This window comes from Phyllobates terribilis, unplaced genomic scaffold (genome assembly GCF_046119375.1).
Source record: "Phyllobates terribilis strain yellow unplaced genomic scaffold, ASM4611937v1 Scaffold_3__8_contigs__length_932513732, whole genome shotgun sequence".
In the NCBI taxonomy this organism is placed as follows: domain Eukaryota; kingdom Metazoa; phylum Chordata; class Amphibia; order Anura; family Dendrobatidae; genus Phyllobates; species Phyllobates terribilis.
Genome location: NW_027362763.1, coordinates 18,865,741 through 18,888,587, shown reverse-complemented (window position 1 = coordinate 18,888,587; position 22,847 = coordinate 18,865,741). Strand labels below are relative to the sequence as shown.

Sequence of the window (22,847 nt, the reverse complement as noted above, 5' to 3'; positions counted from 1 at the left end):
GCAGTGTTTTCTGCCTGTCTCTCTAGCCAAGTACTTTGGTGCCTATCTCTGTCTAGTTTGCTTGGTCCTCTTGGACCTCTAGTACTTTTTGTCAGTTTGTCTTTTTGCTCTGCAACAACTTTTGTTAGGAGGTGTCCCATTTTTGTCCCAGTCCTTAGTTCTTTTAGGGACCCCTCCCTTTATTCTATAGGTCTCCGTTCAGACTAGCCGAGGACGAAGGCGGGTCTGTTCACAAGGAACAGGTTGCCCGCTACATCGTAGGGATTCAGCTTAGTCTTACTGTAGGGACAGCTTTTCCCATTCTTTCCTTTGTTTATGTTGCCGATCATAACACAAGGGGCATTAAAACTGTCTTGTTAAGCTACTGCGACCTCCACCACTCTTCCGAGGGGCATTACAACCGTCTTGTTAAGCTACTGCGACCTCCACCACTCTTCCAAGGGGCATTAAAACCATCTTGTTAAGCTACTGAGACTTCCACGTCTCTTCCACGGGGCATTGATATTGTCTTTTTTTTCCACTGCGACCTCCACCACTCTTCCAAGGGGCATTAAAACCGTCTTGTTAAGCTACTGCGACCTCCACCACTCTTCCAAGGGGCATTAATACCGTCTTGTTAAGCTACTGTGACCTCCACGTCTTTTCCAAGGGGCATTAAAACTGCCTTGTTAAGCTACTGTGACCTTCACGTCTCTTCCAAGGGGCATTAAAACCGTCTTGTTAAACCACTCTGACCTCCACGTCTCTTCCAAGGGGCATTAAAACCGTCTTGTTAAACCACTCTGACCTCCACAGCTCTTCCAAGGGGCATTGAAATGTTGTTTTTAATTAACTCTGACCTCCACGACTCTTCCAACGGGCATTGCATTTCCTCCTAATTTTAGTCAGCTTTTGCTTTTCAATGCATAGGCGAACACTAAGGGAGACCCACTCCCCAATAATGAGTAGAAGGTTTTTAGTACGCTGTAATCCACGTCTGTTTCAAGGGGCATTGCAGTTCCTCATAATTTTTGGAAAGCCTTCCATTCACTGCTTAGGCCAACAGTGTACAGGAGACCCAGTTGCTATAAATGGAAAAAACGGTTTAGTTAAGGCTCTCTGACCTCCATGTTACTTCCAAGGGGCATTGCAGTGCCTCGAAATTTTTGTTAGGCATTGCACTCACTGTATGCCCTATAACTGTGTAGCCGAACCGCTCCTTTTGGTACAGAAACATATTCTACAAGACATGTGTGGTTGACTGGCCTGATATTGATGTGAATGGTCCCTGTTCCTCCGGCTCTTTCTCCTTTGCCACAACCTCATCCATCATTCATCACTTGAAGCTTTGTTTTAACGGGAGTCATAGAACTGGGATAGTAGCAGGAAAACATCCAGCAATCCTCGGAGGAGGTAGGATATGCGCCAAAACGCTGACCACCTCAGGCCTAGCCACTACTACATACTTGCGCTTGCATTCCAAGGAACAGAAAGCTAAGGAGATGGATGGCCTCATGATCATGAATAATTAACTCGTTCTGTAGGAGGCCGACCACTGCTGCTATCTACCTTCTGATCTTTGTGTTGAAGCCTGATTGACCCAGGACCCGCAAACCTCTGTCTGGAGGACGTGTTGCATCCCAGTGTCCAACTGTGTCCCGGCTTCCACAATATTAACCCAGTGTGAAGGCCTCAGTGAGATGGACCATCCCTGGCTACATTCACTTGTCCACGTGTTTATGGTTAGGCTGTCCTTCAAATAGGGGCGGCTGGGGACCGTTTATGGACACCCGGCTGCCCCCAGGCAGCTGGGGACCAAGCGTGGACCCCCGGCCGCCGGGCGGCTGGGGACTGATTATGGATACCAGGCCGCCGACGCAGCCATGATGTGGTGGCCAGATTCCGCCTCCACATGCCTAAAAGGCCCAATTTCAAGTGCAGGCAAGCTAGCAGTATAGTATTGCATCCTGCGGGGGGGTGGGTGGTTGGCTGCATACTTGCGCTTGCATTGCAAGGAATGGGGGAGGTACAATTGAACACTGCCCTGGGACAAGGACTTGCACGGGGATAGTTGCAAGTCTGCATCTTCTGATGCGGCAAGTATCACTTCTGATGGGCACACTTTTAGGCAGTGACCTGGGTGTCAGAGATGCTTCTAGGGGTCTTCCCCATGCTGTTCCCATGTCTTTTCAGCACTGTATGCATGTGTCACGCAGCACATGGCCAGATAAGGTTGTAAAATGTTAAAATGACATTTCCCGGTGAATGCATTTGTCACGGTTGAAAGCAATGCAAAAGTGCAAAAACACATAAAGAATGCTACTTGTGAACATAGCCCAAGGTGTGGAGGAGTATTTTTGTTTTTGGTTATTTATTTTACCTTATACACAAGTCTTTACCCTGGAAAGGATGTTCCTTAACATATTTCACAGGAAAACTGTTTCAGTCTCGTTTTTGAACCTTTTATTATGAGCCCGTAAAAGTGGCTTAACCACTTCGCGCCAGAGCCTGTTTTTGCCTTCGTGACCGGGCCAATTTTTTCAATTCTGACCACTGTCACTTTATGAAGTAATTACTCTGGAGCTTCAACGTATTCCCCTGATTCTGAGATTGTTTTTTCGTGACATATTGTACTTCATGATAGTGGTAAAATTTCTTCGATATCACTTGCATTTATTTGTGAAAAAATTGGAAATTTGGCGAAAATGTTGAAAATTTTGCAATTTTCAAACTTTGAATTTTCATGCCCTTAAATTAGAGAGATATGTCACACAAAATAGTTAATAAATAACATTTCCCACATGTCTACTTTACATCAGCACAATTTTGGATGCAACATTTTTTTTTGTTAGGAAGCTATAAGGGTTAAAAGTTGACCAGCGATTTCTAATTTTTACAACATTTACAAAACCATTTTTTTAGGGACCACATCACATTTGAAGTCACTTTGAGGGGCCTTTATGACAGAAAATACCCAAAAGTGACACCATTCTAAAAACTGCACCCCTCAAGGTGCTCAAAACCACATTCAAGAAGTTTATTAACCCTTCAGGTGCTTCATAGGAATTTTTGGAATGTGGAAGAAAACAATGAACATTTAACTTTTTTTCACAAAAATGTTACTTTAGACCCATTTTTTTTATTTTCACAAGGGTAACAGGAAAAAATGGACTACACAATTTGTTGTGCAATTTCTCCTGAGCGCGCTGATACCCCATATGTGAGGGAAAACCACTGTTGGGCGCACTGCAGGGCTCGGAAGAGAAGGAGCGCCATTAGACTTTTTGAATGTAAAATTGGTTTGAATAATTAGCGGACGCCATGTTACATTTGGGGAGCCCCTGATGTGCCTAAACAGTGGAAACTCCCCACAAGTGGCACCATTTTGGAAACTAGACCCCTTAGGGAACTTATCTAGATGTGTGGTGAGCACCTTGCACCCCCAGCTGCTTCACAGAAGTTTATAATATTGAGCTGTAAAAATAAAATTTTCACATTTTTCCCATAAAAAATGTTTTTCATTCCCTAATTTTGCATTATCATAAGGATAATGGGAGAAATTGCACCATGAAATTTGTTGTGCAATTTCTCCTGAGTACGCTGATACCCAATATGTGGGGGAAAACCACTGCTTTGGTGTACGGCAGGGTTCGGAAGAGAAAGGAGCGCTATGTTGGCTGGGATAGGTTGCAGACACCATGTCACATTTGAAGAGTCGCTGACATGCCGAAACAGCAGAAACCCCCACAAGTGACCCCATTTTGTAAACTACACCTCTCAAGGAATTCATCTAGGGGAGTAGTGAGTATTTTTTAATTTTTACATTTATACCATTGGGCAGTGAAGAAAACATAATTATATTTTTACCACACAAAAATAGTTTTACCCTCAGATTTTACATTTTCACACAGGGCAATGGGTAAAAATGGTGCCGAAATGTGTCACACAATTTCTTCTAAAAGTGGCAATACCCCATATGTGGCTGTATCGTACCGCTCAGCCATACGGCGAGATCTGGGGGGGACGGAGCGCTATTTGACAATTGGAGAACAAATTATTGTAGAATAGGCATTTGGATTTGGGAGCACAACATTTTCTGAATTTCTTTTGGGGGGCAAGGACCATTTTGCTTTTCCAGAGCCTTTCTGCTACCAGTAACTTGGAAGTCCCTTATATTTTTAACAGATGATGGACCTGAGTGGGGACTAGCTTTTTTTGAGGACTGAGTTGAAGCTTTTATTGGGAACATTTTACGTAACATTTATCCGGCGCTCTAGGCTGAGCACTTACATCGGGGTTTCCATCTAAATTTCCAAGTGATGTAATTCAGATGAAACCCCTGCGGGATCCATTCACTGTAATGAGGCAGCAGAGTTACTCTGGACTCCGTCTGGCCTCTGTTTAGCGGTGTCCTTTTTTTCAGAAGTGCACAAAACTGTGGCCAACCGCACTTTTATGCACGCCTAAAACAAATGACACCGTGGGATCACAGGCCAGACGGCGTCCACAGTGGCCTATATCTGCCTCATTACAGGGAATCTTCCTTCATGGGTTCTGGCTGAATCACGTATTTCAGAGATTTACACGGAAACTCTGGTGTAAGCGCTCAGCGCAGAGCACAGGATAAATGTGAGCAGAGCCTTACTGCGATCTTTGGGAGACATAATAAACAAATCAGTAGCAGGTGAAGAATTGGTTTTATTTATTTTTTACGCCGTTCCTCGTGCGGTATAAGTGATGAGATTACTTTATTCTTCGGGTCGGTGCGATTACAGAGATAACAGATTTATATCGGGTTTTTATGACTGACAGCTGTCACACGCTTTTTTTTTCAAAATCTAGTTTTTGCATCACCATATTTTGAGAGCTATAATTTTTCGATATTTCGGCCGACAGAGTCATGTGACGGCTTGTTTTTTGCAGGACGAGTTGACATTTTTATTGGAACCATTTTTGGGTACGTGACATTTTTTGATCGCTTTCTATTCCGTTTTTTTTGGGAGGTAAAATTAACAAAAACCAAGAATTCAGGAATTGTTTTTTGAGGTTTATTTATGCCGTTCTGCGTGTGGTAAAAGTGATAAGGCAGTGTTATTCTTCGGGTCAGTACATTTACAGCGATACTACACTTACTGTATATTTTTTTTATGTTTTGGCGCTTTTTACACAATAAAACCATTTTATAGAAAAAATATTTTTTTTGCATCGCTTTATTCTGAGCGCTATAACTTTTTTATTTTTCTGCTGATGGAGCTGTATGGCGGCTTTTTTTTGCAGAACAAGATGACGTTTTCAGCGGTACCATTTTTATTTCCATTTTGCTTTTTGATCGCATTTTTTTCCACTTTTTGTTTGGCGATATGAGGAAAAAGCATAGTTTTTTGCTCAGTTTTTTATTTATTTTTATTATGGTGTGCACAGAAGGAATTAATTAGTGTGACAGTTTTATAGATCGGGTTGTTTCAGACGCGGCGATACCAAATATGTGTACTTTTTTTGTTTTTGCATAAATATACGGATTTATTGGTTTAATATTTTATTTATTTATTTTGTGATTTTTTTTTTTTAACAGTTTGAAAACATTTTTTTGACTTTTTTTTTTTTACATTTTTACTTAGTCCCTGTATGGGACATTCATTTTTATTTTTCTAATCACTGATGTCATGCAATGTAATAGACATGTATTACATTGCATGACATCTTAGCTGACTGTTTCACAGTCAGTGTCTCCTGTTGGACTCAGCTGCAGGCTGAGCCTAGCAGGACACCATATATGGCAGATCTGGAGGCGGTCATGTGACCTCCAGCTGCCATAACAACGGCAGGTCCTGGAAGATATCAGGGGGCCGTCGGAGAGGTAAGTGGACGACCCCCTCTCCTCTCACTATCTTCTATATGCCGCGATCACTATAGATCACGGCATATAGAAGATAGCAAAGTGTTAACATCATTGGTACCTGATCCAATCAGGTCCCGATGATGTCCCCTGTCAGAGCTATCGCTCTGCACCGGAACCGCAGCGCTTGCAGGACCCTGGGGGTCCTGAGTGCTGCGGGACCACCCACCATTTTTAAACGTCGGCGCTGCACAGAGCCCAGGCAGCGCCGACGTTTATGTACAGTGGGCGGTCCTGAACTGGTTAATACCTCTGACCACGTTGTTGACAGCAGTGACCTGGGGGTCAGAAATGCTTCCTGGGGCGACCCCCATGTCTTTTGAGCACTGTCACTATCATTTTGGGCACTTTTTAGGCTTTCTACAGACTGCCGGGGGTTCCGCCGCAAAATTGCTCGGGTCTTCCATAAACTAACATTGGGCTCGTTGCTCGGGTCGAGCACCCGAGTATCAAAAAAAGTTCCAACTCTTTATCTCAAGGGTTTACCTTGCTTTTCTGGTCTGTACAGGGATCAGTTGGTTGTAGTTTGCTGCGTTTCCCTGGTATGAGTGTGAACACGTTCATAACAATGGGGAGTAAGACTGGAAAAAACCTTTAAAGGCAATCTTTCAACAGGTTTTTGCAATTTATTCTGAGATTAGAACAATATAGAGAAAGAGAACCTGAAACCAGGGATGTGTTACTTATTGGGCAGTGCACTGTAGTTTCAATATAATAAATGTTTTATCAGCAGGAGAATAACACTAGAGGACTAGGTGTTGCATGCAAGCTAGGTCAGACTAATCTGTGTAACCCCGCCCCCACCACTGGTAGTTTGCTGACAATGTACATTGCACACAGAGCTGTCAATCAGGAGTGTGGGCGGGGTTATACAGAGCTCAGCATTCATAGCACTTCTACATCTACTGCAGAGAAAACAGAGATCTTATCAAAACTGCAGCTAGCAGCCCAGTAACTGACACATCACTGAAATCAGTGTCTCAATCCCTATTTTATGCTGCTCTCAGATAACATAGCAAAAACCTGCTGATAAATTCCCTAATGTTGATTTATTAAAGTACTGCCCAGTTGGTGTTGAAAATTCATGTAGGCAGAGGACAGGCTGGATTTAGTCTAGGTTTATGTAATGTGGTAAAGCGACAAGCTCGGCTGTAGGTGGAGGTAGACACAGGACACTGTCTCTTTAAATTTCGGGTGAGTTTATTCAGCGTCATAAACTACCCGGTAGTCCATAAAGAAAAAACACAGCCCTTTCGGCTGAAGTGGCAAAACAAAATACAAAACTTGCATCACAGTCCGCATATCGGCCAAGGTCTGGCCGCTCACGATTAAGCACACACAGTTCAGCACAGCATGTGTGAGCTCCTCTCTGGAGCAGGTTTTCCCCAGGTACTGAGTACAACTGAGTGTTAAGGCTGGCTATTAAAAGCCCACAGCAATCCCTGGATTGGAGATATGGTGGATGACATCCCGCCAAGCACTTCGTCATCCATTAAAAACATTCCCTTGTAAACCTGGGCCGTTAACCCTCTCTGCACTTAATGTGCAGGAGAAACTTCCATGTTTTTATTTACATCACTGAGGCTAACAGCCTCAGTAACACATATCTCCCTTCTGACACACTGCCAGTGACTTTGTCACATATTCCCCCCCTCTGCCCAAAGCAGGGGTTTTGGCACCTTCATTCGTTAGACAGGGAAGTCTGGACAGGGCATCGGCATTAGCATGCTGTTTCCTGGGCCTGTGCTCCACCAAAAAACTATAGTCCTGGAGGGCTAGGAACCACCTGGTCACCCGGGCATTTTCCCCCATCCTTTCCCTCATCCATCTCATGGGTCATAGTCTGAGACTAGTCTGAATTTGCAGCCTAACAGGTAGTACCTAAGGGTGTCAACCGCCCACTTGACGGCCAGGCACTCCTTTTCCTCAATTGCATAATTCTTATCACTGGCCGAGAGTTTTCTGCTCAGGTACAGAATGGGGTGTTCCTCCCCATTTACCTCCTGCGATAAGACGGGCCCTATGCCAATGTCTGAGGTGTCCGTCTTGAGCATAATCTCTTTCCAGAAGTCAGGCGCTATCAAGACCGGCTGGTTACAAAGGGCGCGGTTCAGCTCCTGGAATGCTATCTCTGCCTCAGAAGACCACTTAGCCATCACCGTCTTTGTACCTCTAAGTCGGTCAGGGTTGCCTCTATTGTGGCAAAATTCGGGATAAATTGATGATACTACCCCACGATTCCCAGAAAGGCCCATACCTGTTTATTGGAGGCCGGTTTGCCTCTTCCTTTCCTATGGCGCATTTTCTTTGAGTTATGGTAAACTCGGCATTTCTCAATGCATCCAGTACTGCCTGGACCTTCTACAGGTGGGTTCCCTAATCTTGGCTAAAAATCACGATGTCATCCAGATAAGTGGCAGCTTATTTCTTATGTGAGCCCAGAATCCGGTCCATGGCCCTCTGGAAGGTAGCTGGTGCCCCTTTAGTCCGAACGACATCCTGGTGTATTGAAAACACCCTTCGGGTGTAGAGAAGGCCGTTTTCTCCTTGGCACCTAGGGCCAAGCGAATTTGCCAGAACCCTTTTATAGGTCCAGGGAAGTGATGTACCTGGCGGGCCCCAGCCTCTCAATAAGCTCATTGACCCAGGGCATCGGGTAGGCGTCAAACTTGGACACGTCGTTTAGCTTCCTGTAATTGTTACAGAAACGCCATTCTCCGTCCGGCTTGAGTACAAGAACAATCTGGCTGGACCAGTTGCACTTAGACTCCTCAATAACGCCCAGGCTCAACATTCTCCTCACCTCCTTGGAGATCACCTCACGATGGGCTTCGGGAATTCAATATGACCTTTGTTTCACCCATACGTGCGGTTCCGTCAGGATCTCATGCTCCAAAACGTGCGTACACCCAGGCAATTCTGAGAACAAGTCTAGGTTTCTCTGCAAGAGTTCTCGGCACAGTTGTTTTTGGGCCGGTGACAGTGGCTGTGTCACTGTGATGTCCGCGACCCTGGCTTCAGGATTGGCCCCTAGACACATAGCCTCCACCGGTTCCCCGTCTCGCCACGGCTTAAGTAAGTTGATATGGTAGATTTGGTACGGCTTCCTTCTACCTGGCTGTTGGACTTTGTAATTAACTTCTCTCAGCTTCTCAACTACTTCATACGGCCCTTGCCATTTAGTCCGGAACGTACTCTCGACCGTGGGCACCAACACTAACACCCAATCTCCCGGGCTGAATTGTCTCAGCCTTGCGGGCCAATTCTAGACCCTTGCCTGGGCTTCTTGTGCCTGTAGAAGGATCTCCTTCATGATTGGCATCACCTTTTCGATCCGGTCCTGCATTTGGGCCTCTGTTTCCCAGGTCTCCTTTGCTATGTCCAGAAGTCCCCGAGGGTGTCGTCCGTATAGCAGTTCAAACGGCGAGAACCCTGTAGAGCTCTGGGGAACTTCCCTAATGGAAAACAGCAGGAATGGCAACAGGTAATCCCAGTCTCACCCATCCTTCTCCACAACTTTCTTCAACATCAACTTCAAGGTCTTGTTGAAACGCTCTACCATTACGTCCATCTGCGGGTGGTATACAGACGTTCAGAGTTGTGTCTCCTTTGACAGACCCGTCCGGGAGAAAATATGCACTAGTTCTCTGCCGATATTTCTGGTGGAGGAATGCCATAATGGTACCGCTTCTGGATACTGAGTTGCATAGTCCAATACAACCAGAATGTATTGGTGCCCCCAGGCGGATTTCACAAGGGCACCAAAAAGGTCCATGACAATCCGGTCAAATGAGACCTCTATGATAGGTAATGACACTAGGGGGCTGCGGAAATGGGACACGGAAGCCGTTAGCTGACAGGTGGGACAGGACCGGCAGTAGTTCACAATCTCCTGGTGACATTCAGGCCAGTAGAACCTCTGTATGACCTGCTCCCAAGTCTTGTCTACCCCTAGATGCCCACCTAAGATGTGACAATGAGCCAGGCCTAACACTCTACGCCTATAGGGTCCTGGCACTACCAACTGCTCTATTACTTCCCCTTTTGGGTTAGTGACCCGATAAAGAAGCACCCCATTAAGTGAAAAATATGAGAACCTGGTGTCAGCCCCGGGCTCTTGAGCAACCCCATTGATCACAGATACATTGTCAAAGGCATACTTCAAAGTAAAATCCTGGATCTGCGCAGTACTAAAATTCCCTCCAGACACCCCCAAGTCTGGAACCTCATCCTCTGGAGTCACCACCTTGTGTTTGTCCCCCAAAAGGACACACAGGGGGAAGTCCTCTGCCTCAGACTGCGAAGGTGATGCATCATGATGTAACTGGCTCACGGTTAAGACACTTGGCACCCCCGCTTTCCGCCATAAGTCCCAGAACAGACTGAAGTCCCACCCTATAAACACTGGGTGGAGCAGATCCCTAACCACCCCAACCTCATGGGACTCAGCTCCACAGTCAGTGTGTATTGTCACTCTGACAATAGGGTAGTCTTTTGCGTCCCCGTGTATGCACCGCACACCCACGTTTTTCCCAGGGATCAACTGGTGTGGGAGCGTGGCCCTTATGAGAGTTACCAAACTCCCTGAGTCCAGGAGTCCTGCCACCAGTATCCCATTAATGGTCACCAGACAAGACTGTGGCCCCTCACCGGGCTGATAGTCCACACAGCACGCGGGGTAGGCATAGTAGGAACAGCGACGTCTCAGGCTACAGTCCATTTGTTCAGAGGTCAGAGTGCAGTGGGCAGCTACATGGCCTGGGCCGTGACACCGCCAACAAATAATCTCTCCCGAAGGGACCTTGGGCATTACCTCCACTGCCCCTTTGGACCTTGGATGTGCCACCCCATTTTGGGCCTCCGCCCCCGACTGGGATCCCCAATATGGAAAGAGGCTGTTTTCCCACGGAACCCTCGACCCCCTTGTACCTCTCAACCAGTCCGACCAGTTCATCAGCGTTCTGGGGATCACCCTGGGCAACCCAAGTCTGTACCGGCCACGGTAAGGAGTGCACGAATCGATCTATCACTACTCGCTCTATGATCTGCACCGGGGTAGAAGATTCTGGTTGCAGCCATTTTTACAGGTGCAACAGGTCAAGCATTTAGGAGCGCGATGGTTTCTCGCGGTGATATGCCCAGCGGTGGACGTGCTGTGCCCTGTCAAGGCCAAGTCATAATACGCCTTCTGGGGTTCCCCCGTCAGGTATGGCGCCAACTCCTCTGCCCATTTCTCTGGCGGAAGCCTCTCCCTCTTGGTGACCCTCTCGAATACTGTCAGAAAAGCTTCTACATCATCACCCGTGGTCATTTTCTGCAGCGCTCCCCTTACAGCCTTTTGGACAGCAAAGTCGTCCACTGACCTTATCGTTGGAGCTGTTTCGGAGCCACGGATCACATCTGCGAGCAAATCGATCTGCTGCTGTTGTCGGCACTGGTCCTGTTGGGCCTGCTGCTGTAGCTGGAGCTGCTGCATAAGCAACTTAGGGGTCTCCTGTCTCGCCATCTGCTGTTGCTGTAGCATCTACTGGTGATGCACTTGCTGCTGCTGGTTCTGCGCTTACTGCACCTGCTGCACCTGCAACAGATGCTTAAGGAGGTCCTCCATTTTGTCCTGCGTCACTTGCTGGCTTATGGCCAACTTCACCCAAGATATGCAGCCTTTCCTGTAACAGTCACAGGTGTTCGCTGGTAGTTTGGCCCGCATTCTCCACCACTTGTGGTAAAAGCAACAAGCTCGGTTGTAGGCAGAGGTAGACAAAGGACACTGTCTCTTTAAATTTTGGGTTAGTTTATTCAGCGTTAAAAACTACCCGGTAGTCCATAAAGAATAAACACGGCCTATTCGGCTAAATTGGCAAAAAAAAATACAAAACCTGCAGCACAGTCCGTATATCGGCCAAGGTCTTGCCGCTCACAATTAAGCACACTGCCAGTGACTTTGTCATAGTAAGTAAAGCTATCACTCACTTCAGACTCAACTCCATTTCAGAGTGTTATACAAAACTTTGAAGGACTAGATTCACACATACAGTTTTTGTTTCACTTTTCTTTGGTCAAATGCAGTAGTGGATTAGAAAGCACCCTTGGTCAAAATTACTGTTATTGTGAACATTTAAGCAAGTTGAAGATGAAATGATTTAGAAAAGGGCTAAAGTTAAAGATGACACATTTTCTTTGCATTTTAGGCAAAAATAAATATAATTTAATCTTTTATATCTTAAAAATGACAAAAAAGAAAAGTTTGTGCACCCTTCATGGTTAGTACCTACAGTACAGACCAAAAGTTTGGACACACCTTCTCATTTAAAGATTTTTCTGTATTTTCATGACTATGAAAATTGTACATTCACACTGAAGGCATCAAAACTATGAATTACCACATGTGGAATTATATACTTAACAAAAAAGTGTGAAACAACCGAAAATATGTCTTATATTCTAGGTTCTTCAAAGTAGCCACCTTTTGCTTTGATGACTGCTTTGCACACTCTTGGCATTCTCTTGATGAGCTTCAAGAGGTAGTCACCGGAAATGGTTTTCACTTCACAGGTGTGCCCTGTCTGGTTTAATCAGTGGGATTTCTTGCCTTATAATTGGGGTTGGGACCATCAGTTGTGTTGTGCAGAAGTCTGGTGGATACACAGCTGATAGTCCTACTGAATAGACTGTTAGCTGCTTTTTTCTTGCCATAATACAAATTCTAAGTAAAGAAAAATGAGTGGCCATCATTACTTTAAGAAATGAAGGTCAGTCAGTGCGAAAAATTGGGAAAACTTTGAAAGTGTCCCCAAGTGCAGTTGCAAAAACCATCTGTGTCACCCAGGGGGATATAGGGGACTCGGTACCCGGGCCTTTTACCTTGCTTAGGATGTCACGGCAGTCGGCTCCCGGGCCCGTACTCTGGGGTCTCTCTTGAAAAAGGGATTTTTAATGTAAAGTTTGTTTCGTAACGCCACCTGTGGCTTCCGGTAACGGTTACCGCCGCTGCTGCTGACCTCCGGGGGAGATGGGATGGCAGCTGGGATGTTTTTGCTCCCCACAGGTGGAGCGAGCCCCCGGGCAGTGTAGATGAAAGGGGTGCAGGTGAGAGATGGCCAGGTCAGGGGGAATGACGGACACTCACACAGGCGATTCGCTTCAGTACCTTTACTGGTGTAACTGAAGGTATGGTCCAGGGTACTTTCTAGGAAGGGTGCACTTCCGGACTTCTCCCAAGTGAGCGGGAATAAGGTCTCCTGATCCGTGTCTTCCTCTCTCTAAGCTTCTAGCCAGCCTGAAAATTGGCCTAGCTTCTGTGTCGTGTTGCTCTTTCACCTGACCGCTTGGTAGTAGGACCTTTCTTTGGCAACCACTATCCCTGGATGCCGGGGCCTTCGTGGTTCCTAGTCCGGTTATTGCTGGTAGCTTCAGGATGACCAGGTGTCTGGAAGCTTCCTGGTAAGCCGGTTGTCCCTAGTGGGTGTAGAGGACCCTGTAGGCGGTGGATAAAAGTATTGGCACTGTTTGAAAAATCATGTGATGCTTCTCTAATTCGTGTAATTAACAACACCTGTAACTTACCTGTGGCACCTAACAGGTGTTGGCAATAACTAAATCACACTTGCAGCCAGTTAACATGGATTAAAGTTGACTCAACCTCTGTCCTGTGTCCTTGTGTGTACCACATTGAGCATGGAGAAAAGAAAGAAGACCAAAGAACTGTCTGAGGACTTGAGAAACCAAATTGTGAGGAAGCATGAGCAATCTCAAGGCTACAAGTCCATCTCCAAAGACCTGAATGTTCCTGTGTCTTCCGTGCGCAGTGTCATCAAGAAGTTTAAAGCCCATGGCACTGTGGCTAACCTCCCTAGATGTGGACGTAAAAGAAAAATTGACGAGAGATTTCAACGCAAGATTGTGCGGATGGTGGATAAAGAACCTCGACTAACATCCAAACAAGTTCAAGCTGCCCTGCAGTCCGAGGGTACAATAGTGTCAACCCGTACTATCCCTCGACGTCTGAATGAAAAGGGACTGTATGGTAGGATACCCAGGAAGACCCCACTTCTTACCCCGAGACATAAAAAAGCCAGGCTGGAGTTTGCCAAAACTTACCTGAGAAAGCCTAAAACGTTTTGGAAGAATGTTCTCTGGTCAAATGAGACAAAAGTAGAGCTTTTTGGGAAAAAGCATCAACATAGAGTGTACAGGAAAAAAAAAGAGGCATTCAAAGAAAAGAACACGGTCCCTACAGTCAAACATGGCGGAGGTTTCCTGATGTTTTGGGGTCGCTTTGCTGCCTCTGGCACTGGACTACTTGACCGTGTGCATGGCATTATGAAGTCTGAAGACTACCAACAAATTTTGCAGCATAATGTAGGGCCCAGTGTGAGAAAGCTGGGTCTCCCTCAGAGGTCATGGGTCTTCCAGCAGGACAATGACCCAAAACACACTTCCAAAAGCACTATAAAATGGTTTGAGAGAAAGCACTGGAGACTTCTAAAGTGGCCAGCAATGAGTCCAGACCTGAATCCCATAGAACACCTGTGGAGAGATCTCAAAATGGCAGTTTGGAGAAGGCACCCTTCAAATATCAGGGACCTGGAGCAGTTTGCCAAAGAAGAATGGTCTACAATTCCAGCAGAGCATTGTAAGAAACTCATTGATGGTTACCGGAAGCGGTTGTTCACAGTTATTTTGGCTAAAGGTTGTGCAACCAAGTATTAGGCTGCGGGTGCCAATACTTTTGTCTGGCCCATTTTTGGAGTTTTGTGTGAAATGTTCAATGATTTGATTTTTGCTTCATTCTCTTTTGTGTTTTTTCCTTGCAAGCAAATTAAATGAAGATAATAATACCAAAGAATTTGTGATTGCAATCATTTTCAGGAAGAAACTGAGCATTATCTGACAGAATTGCAGGGGTGCCAATACTTTTGGCCACCACTGTATGTGGTTATACAGGTCCACTAGGTCAGGTAGCTTGTCTGGCCACTGGTTCCTCTCTTCCAAAGGCATGGTTTTCAACAGGTCTATAACGATGTTGCTCATTTTCTCGCACATACCGTTGGTTTGCGGATGATATGGCATAGTCTGGATCTTCTTGCATCCATACAGGTGGCAGAATTCCTTGAATAGCTCAGCTTCGAAAGCAGGGGCTTGATCTGTGAGCACCTTTTCCGGATATCCATGAGGTCTGCAGAAGTAGGCTTGGAACGTTCTTGCTGCAGTTTCTGCTGTCAGGTCCTTGACAGGGGCTACCACCAGGAACCGGGAATAGTGATCCACCATGGTCAGGGCATAGGAATAACCTGATCTGCTGGGCGACAGTTTGACGTGATCCAGAGCGACAATCTCCAGGGGTTGGGTTGTTTTGATGGACTGCAACGGCGTTTTCTGGCTGCCGTAGTCTTTCCTTCTGAGGCTACAGGGTCCACAAGGTCCGCATTCCAACCCAATAGAACCGGTCCTTCAGCAGGGTTTCCAGCTTCTTCCAGCCAAAGTGACCTGCTTGATCGTGATAGGCCTCTAACACCATCTGGATATCCGTCCTGGGTACAACAATCCGCCACACCATTTCATGGGTCTTGGGGTTGACATACCATCTGAACAGCTTCTCTCTGTAGATGAACAGCCGGCTTCTCTCATTCCACAGGTGTTTGGCTTGTGGGGGAGCATCCTTCTCCAGGTGAGAACCTTCTTGGGTTATCAGTCTTTTGATGAGGCTGACAACCGGGTCACTGTCCTGGGTCTCCTTCCAGCTGTGATGAGGTAGAGGGTTTGGTGTCCTACCATGACATCTTCTGGAGGCGTGCTGCTCGTGGACCATTCCATTTCTGTGGAAAACAGGTAGTTCAATTTCTTCGAGTTCATCCTCGGTGTCCGACTGGTGGGGCATTCTTGACAAAGCAACAGCATTGGTATTCTTGTGACCTGCCCGGTACTTGATTGTGAACTGATAATTCGACAGTCTGGCTACCCAACGCTGTTCCATGGCTCCCAACCTGGCTGTCTCCAGGTGTGTCAAGGGATTATTGTCAGTAAAGGCTGTGAATTTAGTTGAGGCTAGGTAATGCTTGAATCTTTCAGTGATAGCCCAGACCAAGGCCAGGAGCTCCAGCTTGAAGGAACTGCAATTCTCCGGGTTCCTCTCAGTGGGGCGAAGCTTCCTACTGGCATATGCAATTACCTTTTCTCTGCCGTTTTGCTTCTGGGACAACACAGCTCCCAGTCCCTCGTAGCTGGCGTCGGTGTACAACAGGAAAGGCTGGCTGTAGTCAGGGTAAGCCAGGATTTCTTCACTAGTTAGGACTTCCTTCATTACTGCAAAGGATTCAGCCTGTTCCTTACTCCACTGGAATGGGGGATTTTTACCTCTCTTGGACTGTCCCACCAGGAGATCTTGTAAAGGTGCTGCCTTTTTGGTGTAATCCCTTATGAACCTCCGGTAGTACCCGACCAGTCCCAGAGACTGACGTACTTCCTTGATGTTTTTCGGCTCAGCCCACTTCTGGATGGCAGTGACCTTCTCCGGGTCTTGTGCTACTCCTTCTGAGCTGACTACGTGTCCCAGGTACTGAACCTTCTGTTTGAGCAGGTGGCACTTGGAAGGTTTTAGTTTCATCTCATACCGGGACAATGCTTCAAATACCTCCGCCAGGTGCTTCAGATGGTCTTCATACGTCCTTGAGTACACGATAACGTCATCCAGGTACAGCAGCACTGTCTCAAAGTTCCGGTGTCCCAAGCAACACTCCATCAGCCTCTGGAACGTCCCAGGGGCGTTGCAGATCCTAAATGGCATACTGTTGAACTCGCATAATCCCATCGGGGTGGTGAAGGCCGTCTTCTCCTGGTCTTCCTCAGCAACAGAGACTTGCCAGTACCCGCTAGTGAGATCCAGTGTAGAGAAGTAATTGGCAGATTTTAGTTCAGCCAGGGATTCCTCTATACGGGGCAAAGGGTATGCATCTTTATGTGTTATGCGATTAATCTGTCTATAATCTACACACATCCTCATGCTACCGTCCTTCTTTCTGACCAGGACCAGGGGAGCTGCCCAGGGGCTACAGCTATCCCTTACTACCCCTGCCTTTTTCATGTCATGCAACATTTCCTTGGCTTTTTGGTAATGTGCTGGTGGTATGGGTCTGTAACGCTCCTTAATGGGTGGATGGTTACCGGTGGGTATGTGGTGTTGTACCCCTTTAACCCTTCCAAAATCAAGAGGGTGTTTACTAAACACTTGTTCATATTCCTGAACCACTCTGTAAATACCGTGTTTCTGATGGACAGGGGTGGTGTCAGTCCCAACATGGAGCTGTTGACACCAATCCTCCAGCTGAGCTTCGGAGTCGTGGTCCTCCACTGCATCTGGTGGGGTCAAGGATTCCACTGTGTGTATGGCATTGTCATTCACAGTATACAACCTGGCAACAGTGGCGTATCGTGGCAATTTAACTTCCTCCTCCCCACAATTTAGGAGACGTACGGGCACCCTCCCATTGCGTACATCCACTACCCCTCTAGCAGTTAGGAGTGTAGGTCTGTGCTCTGAGCTAATGGGCTCCACTACCGCCTGGTAGTTCTGTCCCTTAAGACCTATTGCTGCCCTACACCAAATCAGCATCTCACTCATTGGGGGAATCACAATGGGTATCGGGTCTGTCACCCGTACATTACCAATCTCACCACCTGTCAGTTTTACCTGTTGCTGGTACAGGAGGGCTCGAATTTCTTTCTGGAGCACTTCCCTCTGCCCTGTTGTGGCAGTGTCCGCAATCTGTTGGAGTAAAAACAACACTTCTCCCAAACAGTTACCAACAATATTTGTACCAAGTATCATATACGGATTGGTATCACCAGGTTAGATTCGATGACAATTAGCCCTTGGTCCTTTAGTTCCACTCTCCCCACCTTCACTGTCACGTCCTTAACCTCTACTAGGTTAAGAGGAAGGCAGTTAGAGCCATACACAGAGAGTTTCAGGGCTGGCGGATGAAGTTCATGTAGGGACCCGTACCTTTTGTAGAGGACATCGGGTATGATGGTTACCTGTGAGCCGGTGTCCAGTAATGCTGGTGTTGCTATTCCATCCAGCACGATGGACAGGAAAGGCCTTCCTCCTACGAACCGGTCGTACCAGCTTGATGGGCCTGGTTGGTCTACTCCTGGGTGTCCCCTCGGCCCCAGGGTTTGCCCGTTTAAAGGACAGTTCCGCGTGGTGTGGCCTGCCTTGTGGCAACGGTAGCAGATGAATTCTCCTGGAGGGCAACGTTGGTCGTTGGTCCTCCCACGGGGTGGCGTTGTCCTCCTATGGGGTGGCGTTGTCCTCCTTCTTCTCCTCATCCAGGGGACATCCTCAGGACTGTCGGCAAGCAAGATTCTTCCTTCCGGCTCAGGCTCTGTCCGTAGCTGCAGGGCACTCAAAACAGTGGTCAGGGTTTTACTTAACTGACGCACTTCAGAGCGTAGGCTGTCCAGCTCGCTAGGGGGCACTGTTTGCATTTTTGTTTCAGCCATTAATGAAGGAGCAGTGGGGGCTGCGGGCACTGGGGTGGCCCCACTCTGGTAACGCTGGATAGCAGTATCTGATGGTTCCAGGGGCTGCAGACCTTTTAATAGCCATGTCCTTCAGGGTGTCAAATGTGGCATCTGGATGATCTAAGGCCCACCACCGTACAGTTCTGCTCTCCTCCTGGGACCTTAACCCCCGGATGAATTGTTCTGTTAGCATCTTGTTCTCATCATGTATGCTGGCTGGACTAACATGTTTTAGGGCCCGCAGGGCTTCCTGCAAGCGCCAGGCATAGTCCCGGATACTGTCCTCAGGTTTCTGGGTACAGTGGTAGAACCTCATCCGGAGATCTGTCTCAGTGCGGTTTTCAAAGAGAGTTTGCAGTCTCTTAAAGATAATGGATACTGATTCCTGGTCTGCGGCTGGCCAGGTTTCAACTTCCCGCTCGGCGGCACCAGTCAATTGTCCCAGCACAACAGCGGCTCTCTGTTTACCAGTCATTGAGTACATATCCAGTACACCGCATATCTTCCTTTTGAGCCCAGACAGGGTGTCTGGTTTGCCATCATACTGGGGAAGCCATTTTGCTCCAGGGATATACGGCAGGACCATGGGTATGACTGGAGTCACGACCCCTGCTGGTGGGGCGGCCGCTCCGGCCTGAGCAGCACCGGGCGCAAGTTGAGCATCAGGAGCGTTAACCGGTGCTCCGGCGTTTTGCTGGTCGTCGGTCATGGTTGCGCCCCCCTAGTAAACCAACTGTAGCCTACCTTCTTTTCCTTTTTCGGGTAGGCCGCAGCTCCACAGACGACGGTCTCCTACCAGGACCTGATGCTTCCTGGTGCTCCGTCAGAGCGCGAGGCGGGGCTTGAGCTCCGCGCGCTTCCAACAGTCACGCCTCTCTGATTCCTGCGGTTACGCCCCTCTTCTTCCCGCGTGGCGACGCGGTAATGGCGGCGATGTTCACCACAGTTAAAACACAGTTCAAATACGGCACACAGTACCCGGTGGCAACGGGCACGAAATCCTGTTCGTGACGCCAAGAAGAGAGATGTGTCACCCAGGGGGATATAGGAGACTCGGCACCCGGGCCTTTTACCTTGCTTAGGATGTCACGGCAGTCGGCATCTTTTTTCCCCCTAAACTACAAAGGAAATTTGTCATCTTTATCTTTAGGCCTTTTAGAGATTATTTCATATTCAACTTGCTTAACTGTTCACAATAACAATAATTTAGACCAGGGGTGCCCAACTTTTTACATGCCACTGTAAATATTAAAGACGTGATGCTCATCTTTCATGCTTAATCCACTTTAGCTTGGGCAAGCATAATGCCTGCATAAATCCAGATTAATAGAAGTATTATAAATGTATGTACTTTTGTGGTTTAACAAGATTAAAAAATGGATTCTATTATTTTTTTTCTAACAGAAAATCTGAGCAAAAACTGTAAAGGAAACATCATGTTTCTGCTAAATAATCAAGTGGAAGGTAAAGATATTGTGCATCCCTTTTCTGAAGAAAACCTCATCACCCTTAATGTACGTTCAGGACACAGTGCAGATACATCGTATAATCAGCCTAATCCAGAGGAACTGTCTCTTGACCAAGCGCAGACTGTTACCACATGTACAGGTCTGAATGACAGAAAAAGATTTCAGTGTGGGGAATGTGGAAAACAGTTTTCAAAAAGCTCCGATCTCTTTACACACAGAAGAAGCCACACAGGAGAGAAGCCGTACTCATGTTCAGAATGTGGGAAATGCTTTATAGATAAATCCCATCTTATTACACATGAAAGAAGTCACACAGGAGAGAAGCCGTACTCATGTTCAGTATGTGGGAAATGTTTTATAGATAAATCACATCTTATTACACATGAGAGATGTCACACAGGAGAGAAGCCGTATCCATGTTCAAAATGTGGAAAACGTTTTACAAATAAATCACATCTAGTTACACATGAGAAAAATCATACAGAGCAGCCGTATGTATGTTCAGAGTGTGGAAAGTGTATTACAAGATTTAATATATTTGTTCAACATCAGAGAAGTCATACAGTTGAAAAGTTGCATTCATGTTCAGTCTGTGGAAAATGTTTTACAAAAAAATCAATTCTTGTTAAACATGGAAGAGTTCACACTGGGGAGAAGCCGTATTCATGCTCCGAATGTGGGAAAAGTTTCACAAGTAAATCAAATCTTGTTGCACATGAGAGAAGTCACACAGGAGAGAAGCCGTATTCATGTTCACAATGTGGGAAATGTTTTTCAAGTAGATCAAATCATGCCATACATCAGAGAATTCACACAGGAGAAAAACCTTTTGCATGTTTAGAATGTGGAAAATGCTTTACAAATAGATCAAATCATGCCATACATCAGAGAATTCACACAGGAGAAAAACCTTTTGCATGTTTAGAATGTGGGAAATGTTTTGTTAAAAAATCACATCTTACCACACATAAGAGAAGTCACACAGGAGTCAGACCGTATTCATGTTCAGAATGTGGGAAACGTTTTACAGATAAATCAGACCTTGTTAAACATCAGAGAATTCACACTGGAGAGAAGCCGTATTCATGTTCAGAATGTGGGAAATGTTTTACAAACAGAACCAATCTTGTGAAACATCAGAGAACTCACACAGCAGAGAAGCCATATTCTTGCTCAGAATGTGGGAAATGTTTTGCAGATAAATCGAAACTTGTTAAACATCAGAGAATTCACACAGGAGAGAAGCCGTATTCATGTTCACATTGTGGGAAATGTTTTGCAGATAAATGGAAACTTGGTCAACATGAGAGAATTCACATATGATAACAGCCTGTGTATGGGGTCCTCTATGGACTCATCCTCATGAACTATCCGCAAGCCCAGCTCTTGTGCCCCAGAACAGACTGTTATTTCACCAATCTTCACATCCAGTTCTACACTCGGCAGAGACAGGTGTTATGACTATTGCTTATCATCCCCCAATCCAGCCGTTACTTGGGAAACATTTTTCTCAGGAAGGTGATTGCATCTGTCACTTCCCAGCCCATTTGGCAGTAGTAGAGAAAGTTGCGTGACTAGTCTGGGGGTTGGGGTTAGAGATTATTTGTCACAAGGATCTTCACAGAGGGAATATGACTCTGTGTTTGGATACTGCCAAGTCGGTGTTGAAGAGCTGAATAAATGTCCTGTGTAACCAGGAGAAAACGAGACCATACAGAAATGTAGCTGCTGGTAAAGCCCTGCAAGTAACATGGACTATTTGTTTGAGTGTCACATCTCTAGAAACCAGGTCAGCTTGGATTAAAGCGTAACAAAAAGTTAATTATTGGATGGTGCATACCGAACATCCCGGCATCCTGATTTTGGGCAACACATATTGCATCTAAATAAATCGACCAAACCTGGCCAAAGGCACGGACAGCTTTCACACTTCACCTCTCAAATACCCGGGACAAACAATCACAAACTAATGTGATGTAAATATTGGGTCAATATAGTGAATGCTATGGAGATTTCCCCCATTTACACCTACCGGAAACATTATTAGATATGATAAAGTTACCAAAAATGACAGGGGATCCGCTGTTCAGAATAAATGTGGTCACCACAAGCCAGGTAGTACATTTACACCACCAAACTGTCACACCAGGTGTTGGAAAGACCCATTGCAACACAGAGGGAAGAGGGAAAGGGAGCCCAGACACTAGGGAAAGGAGAAAGTGGAGACCTCCTAGTCTGGTCTAGTGTCACCCTGTCTCAACTACCGTTCCTATATTGCCTCTTCAGCAATCGCCGCATGCGTGCCTCGCCCTGTCTTTCACTGGTGTATGGCTAAGGCTAGGGATGGGAGGAAATGAGCACTAGTCGATCTCCACTAAACTCTATAGACAACAAGGGTAGACAAACAGGGGGAGAATGCTATGCTTTAGACGACTCCAAATGTGCACACTGCCTCAAGCTCCAGAGAGGACAAAGTACTGCTCCTGCTAAGCCTCACAAGTAGAAATTAATATAGCTGGCACCTCCCTCTCAGACACACCAGGTATTTATACACCCAGGCCAGAGAGCTAATTAGCCAGAGGGAGGTAGCCGCTGGGCCCTAAAGACAGCCTCTCATCTAAGAAGATGTCTGTAATGCCAAACGTATAGATCTCCTGCAACCAACTGCAGGGCGACTGTCTGTCACCTCTGACACACCCGTGACACAAACATGCAGAACTGTCGAGGCACCAGGCAGATTTAATGTCGAGTTTTGTAAGATTAAGAGGGAGCAATTTACCAGCATAATGCTATGTAGCATATATTATAATGCATTAGGTGAAGCAGACTGCTGCTGTTAGCGAGTGTGTAAAATGACAAATTTCTATTGAAGACAAGGAAAAGATCTGACATCATTGGGATTTTAGAGGCCCATTTCAAATCCTATGCCTGAAGTCATGCCGCCTTTGATTGCTCGGAAACATGTGGGGTTCACGAGAGGT

At 46.4% G+C, this 22,847-nt stretch overlaps 1 protein-coding gene across 1 annotated transcript in view; it reads left to right on the top strand.

Annotated features, from left to right (window-relative positions):
* LOC141257882 (uncharacterized) overlaps window positions 1-21,189 on the top strand; it is an 88,427-nt gene extending 67,238 nt beyond the window's left edge. The window contains exon 6 of the mRNA XM_073672890.1: window positions 19,802-21,189. Within this exon, the coding sequence (XP_073528991.1) occupies window positions 19,802-21,189 (1,388 nt within the window). The remainder of the gene's footprint in view (window positions 1-19,801) is intronic.
* The last annotated feature ends 1,658 nt before the right edge of the window (window positions 21,190-22,847 follow it).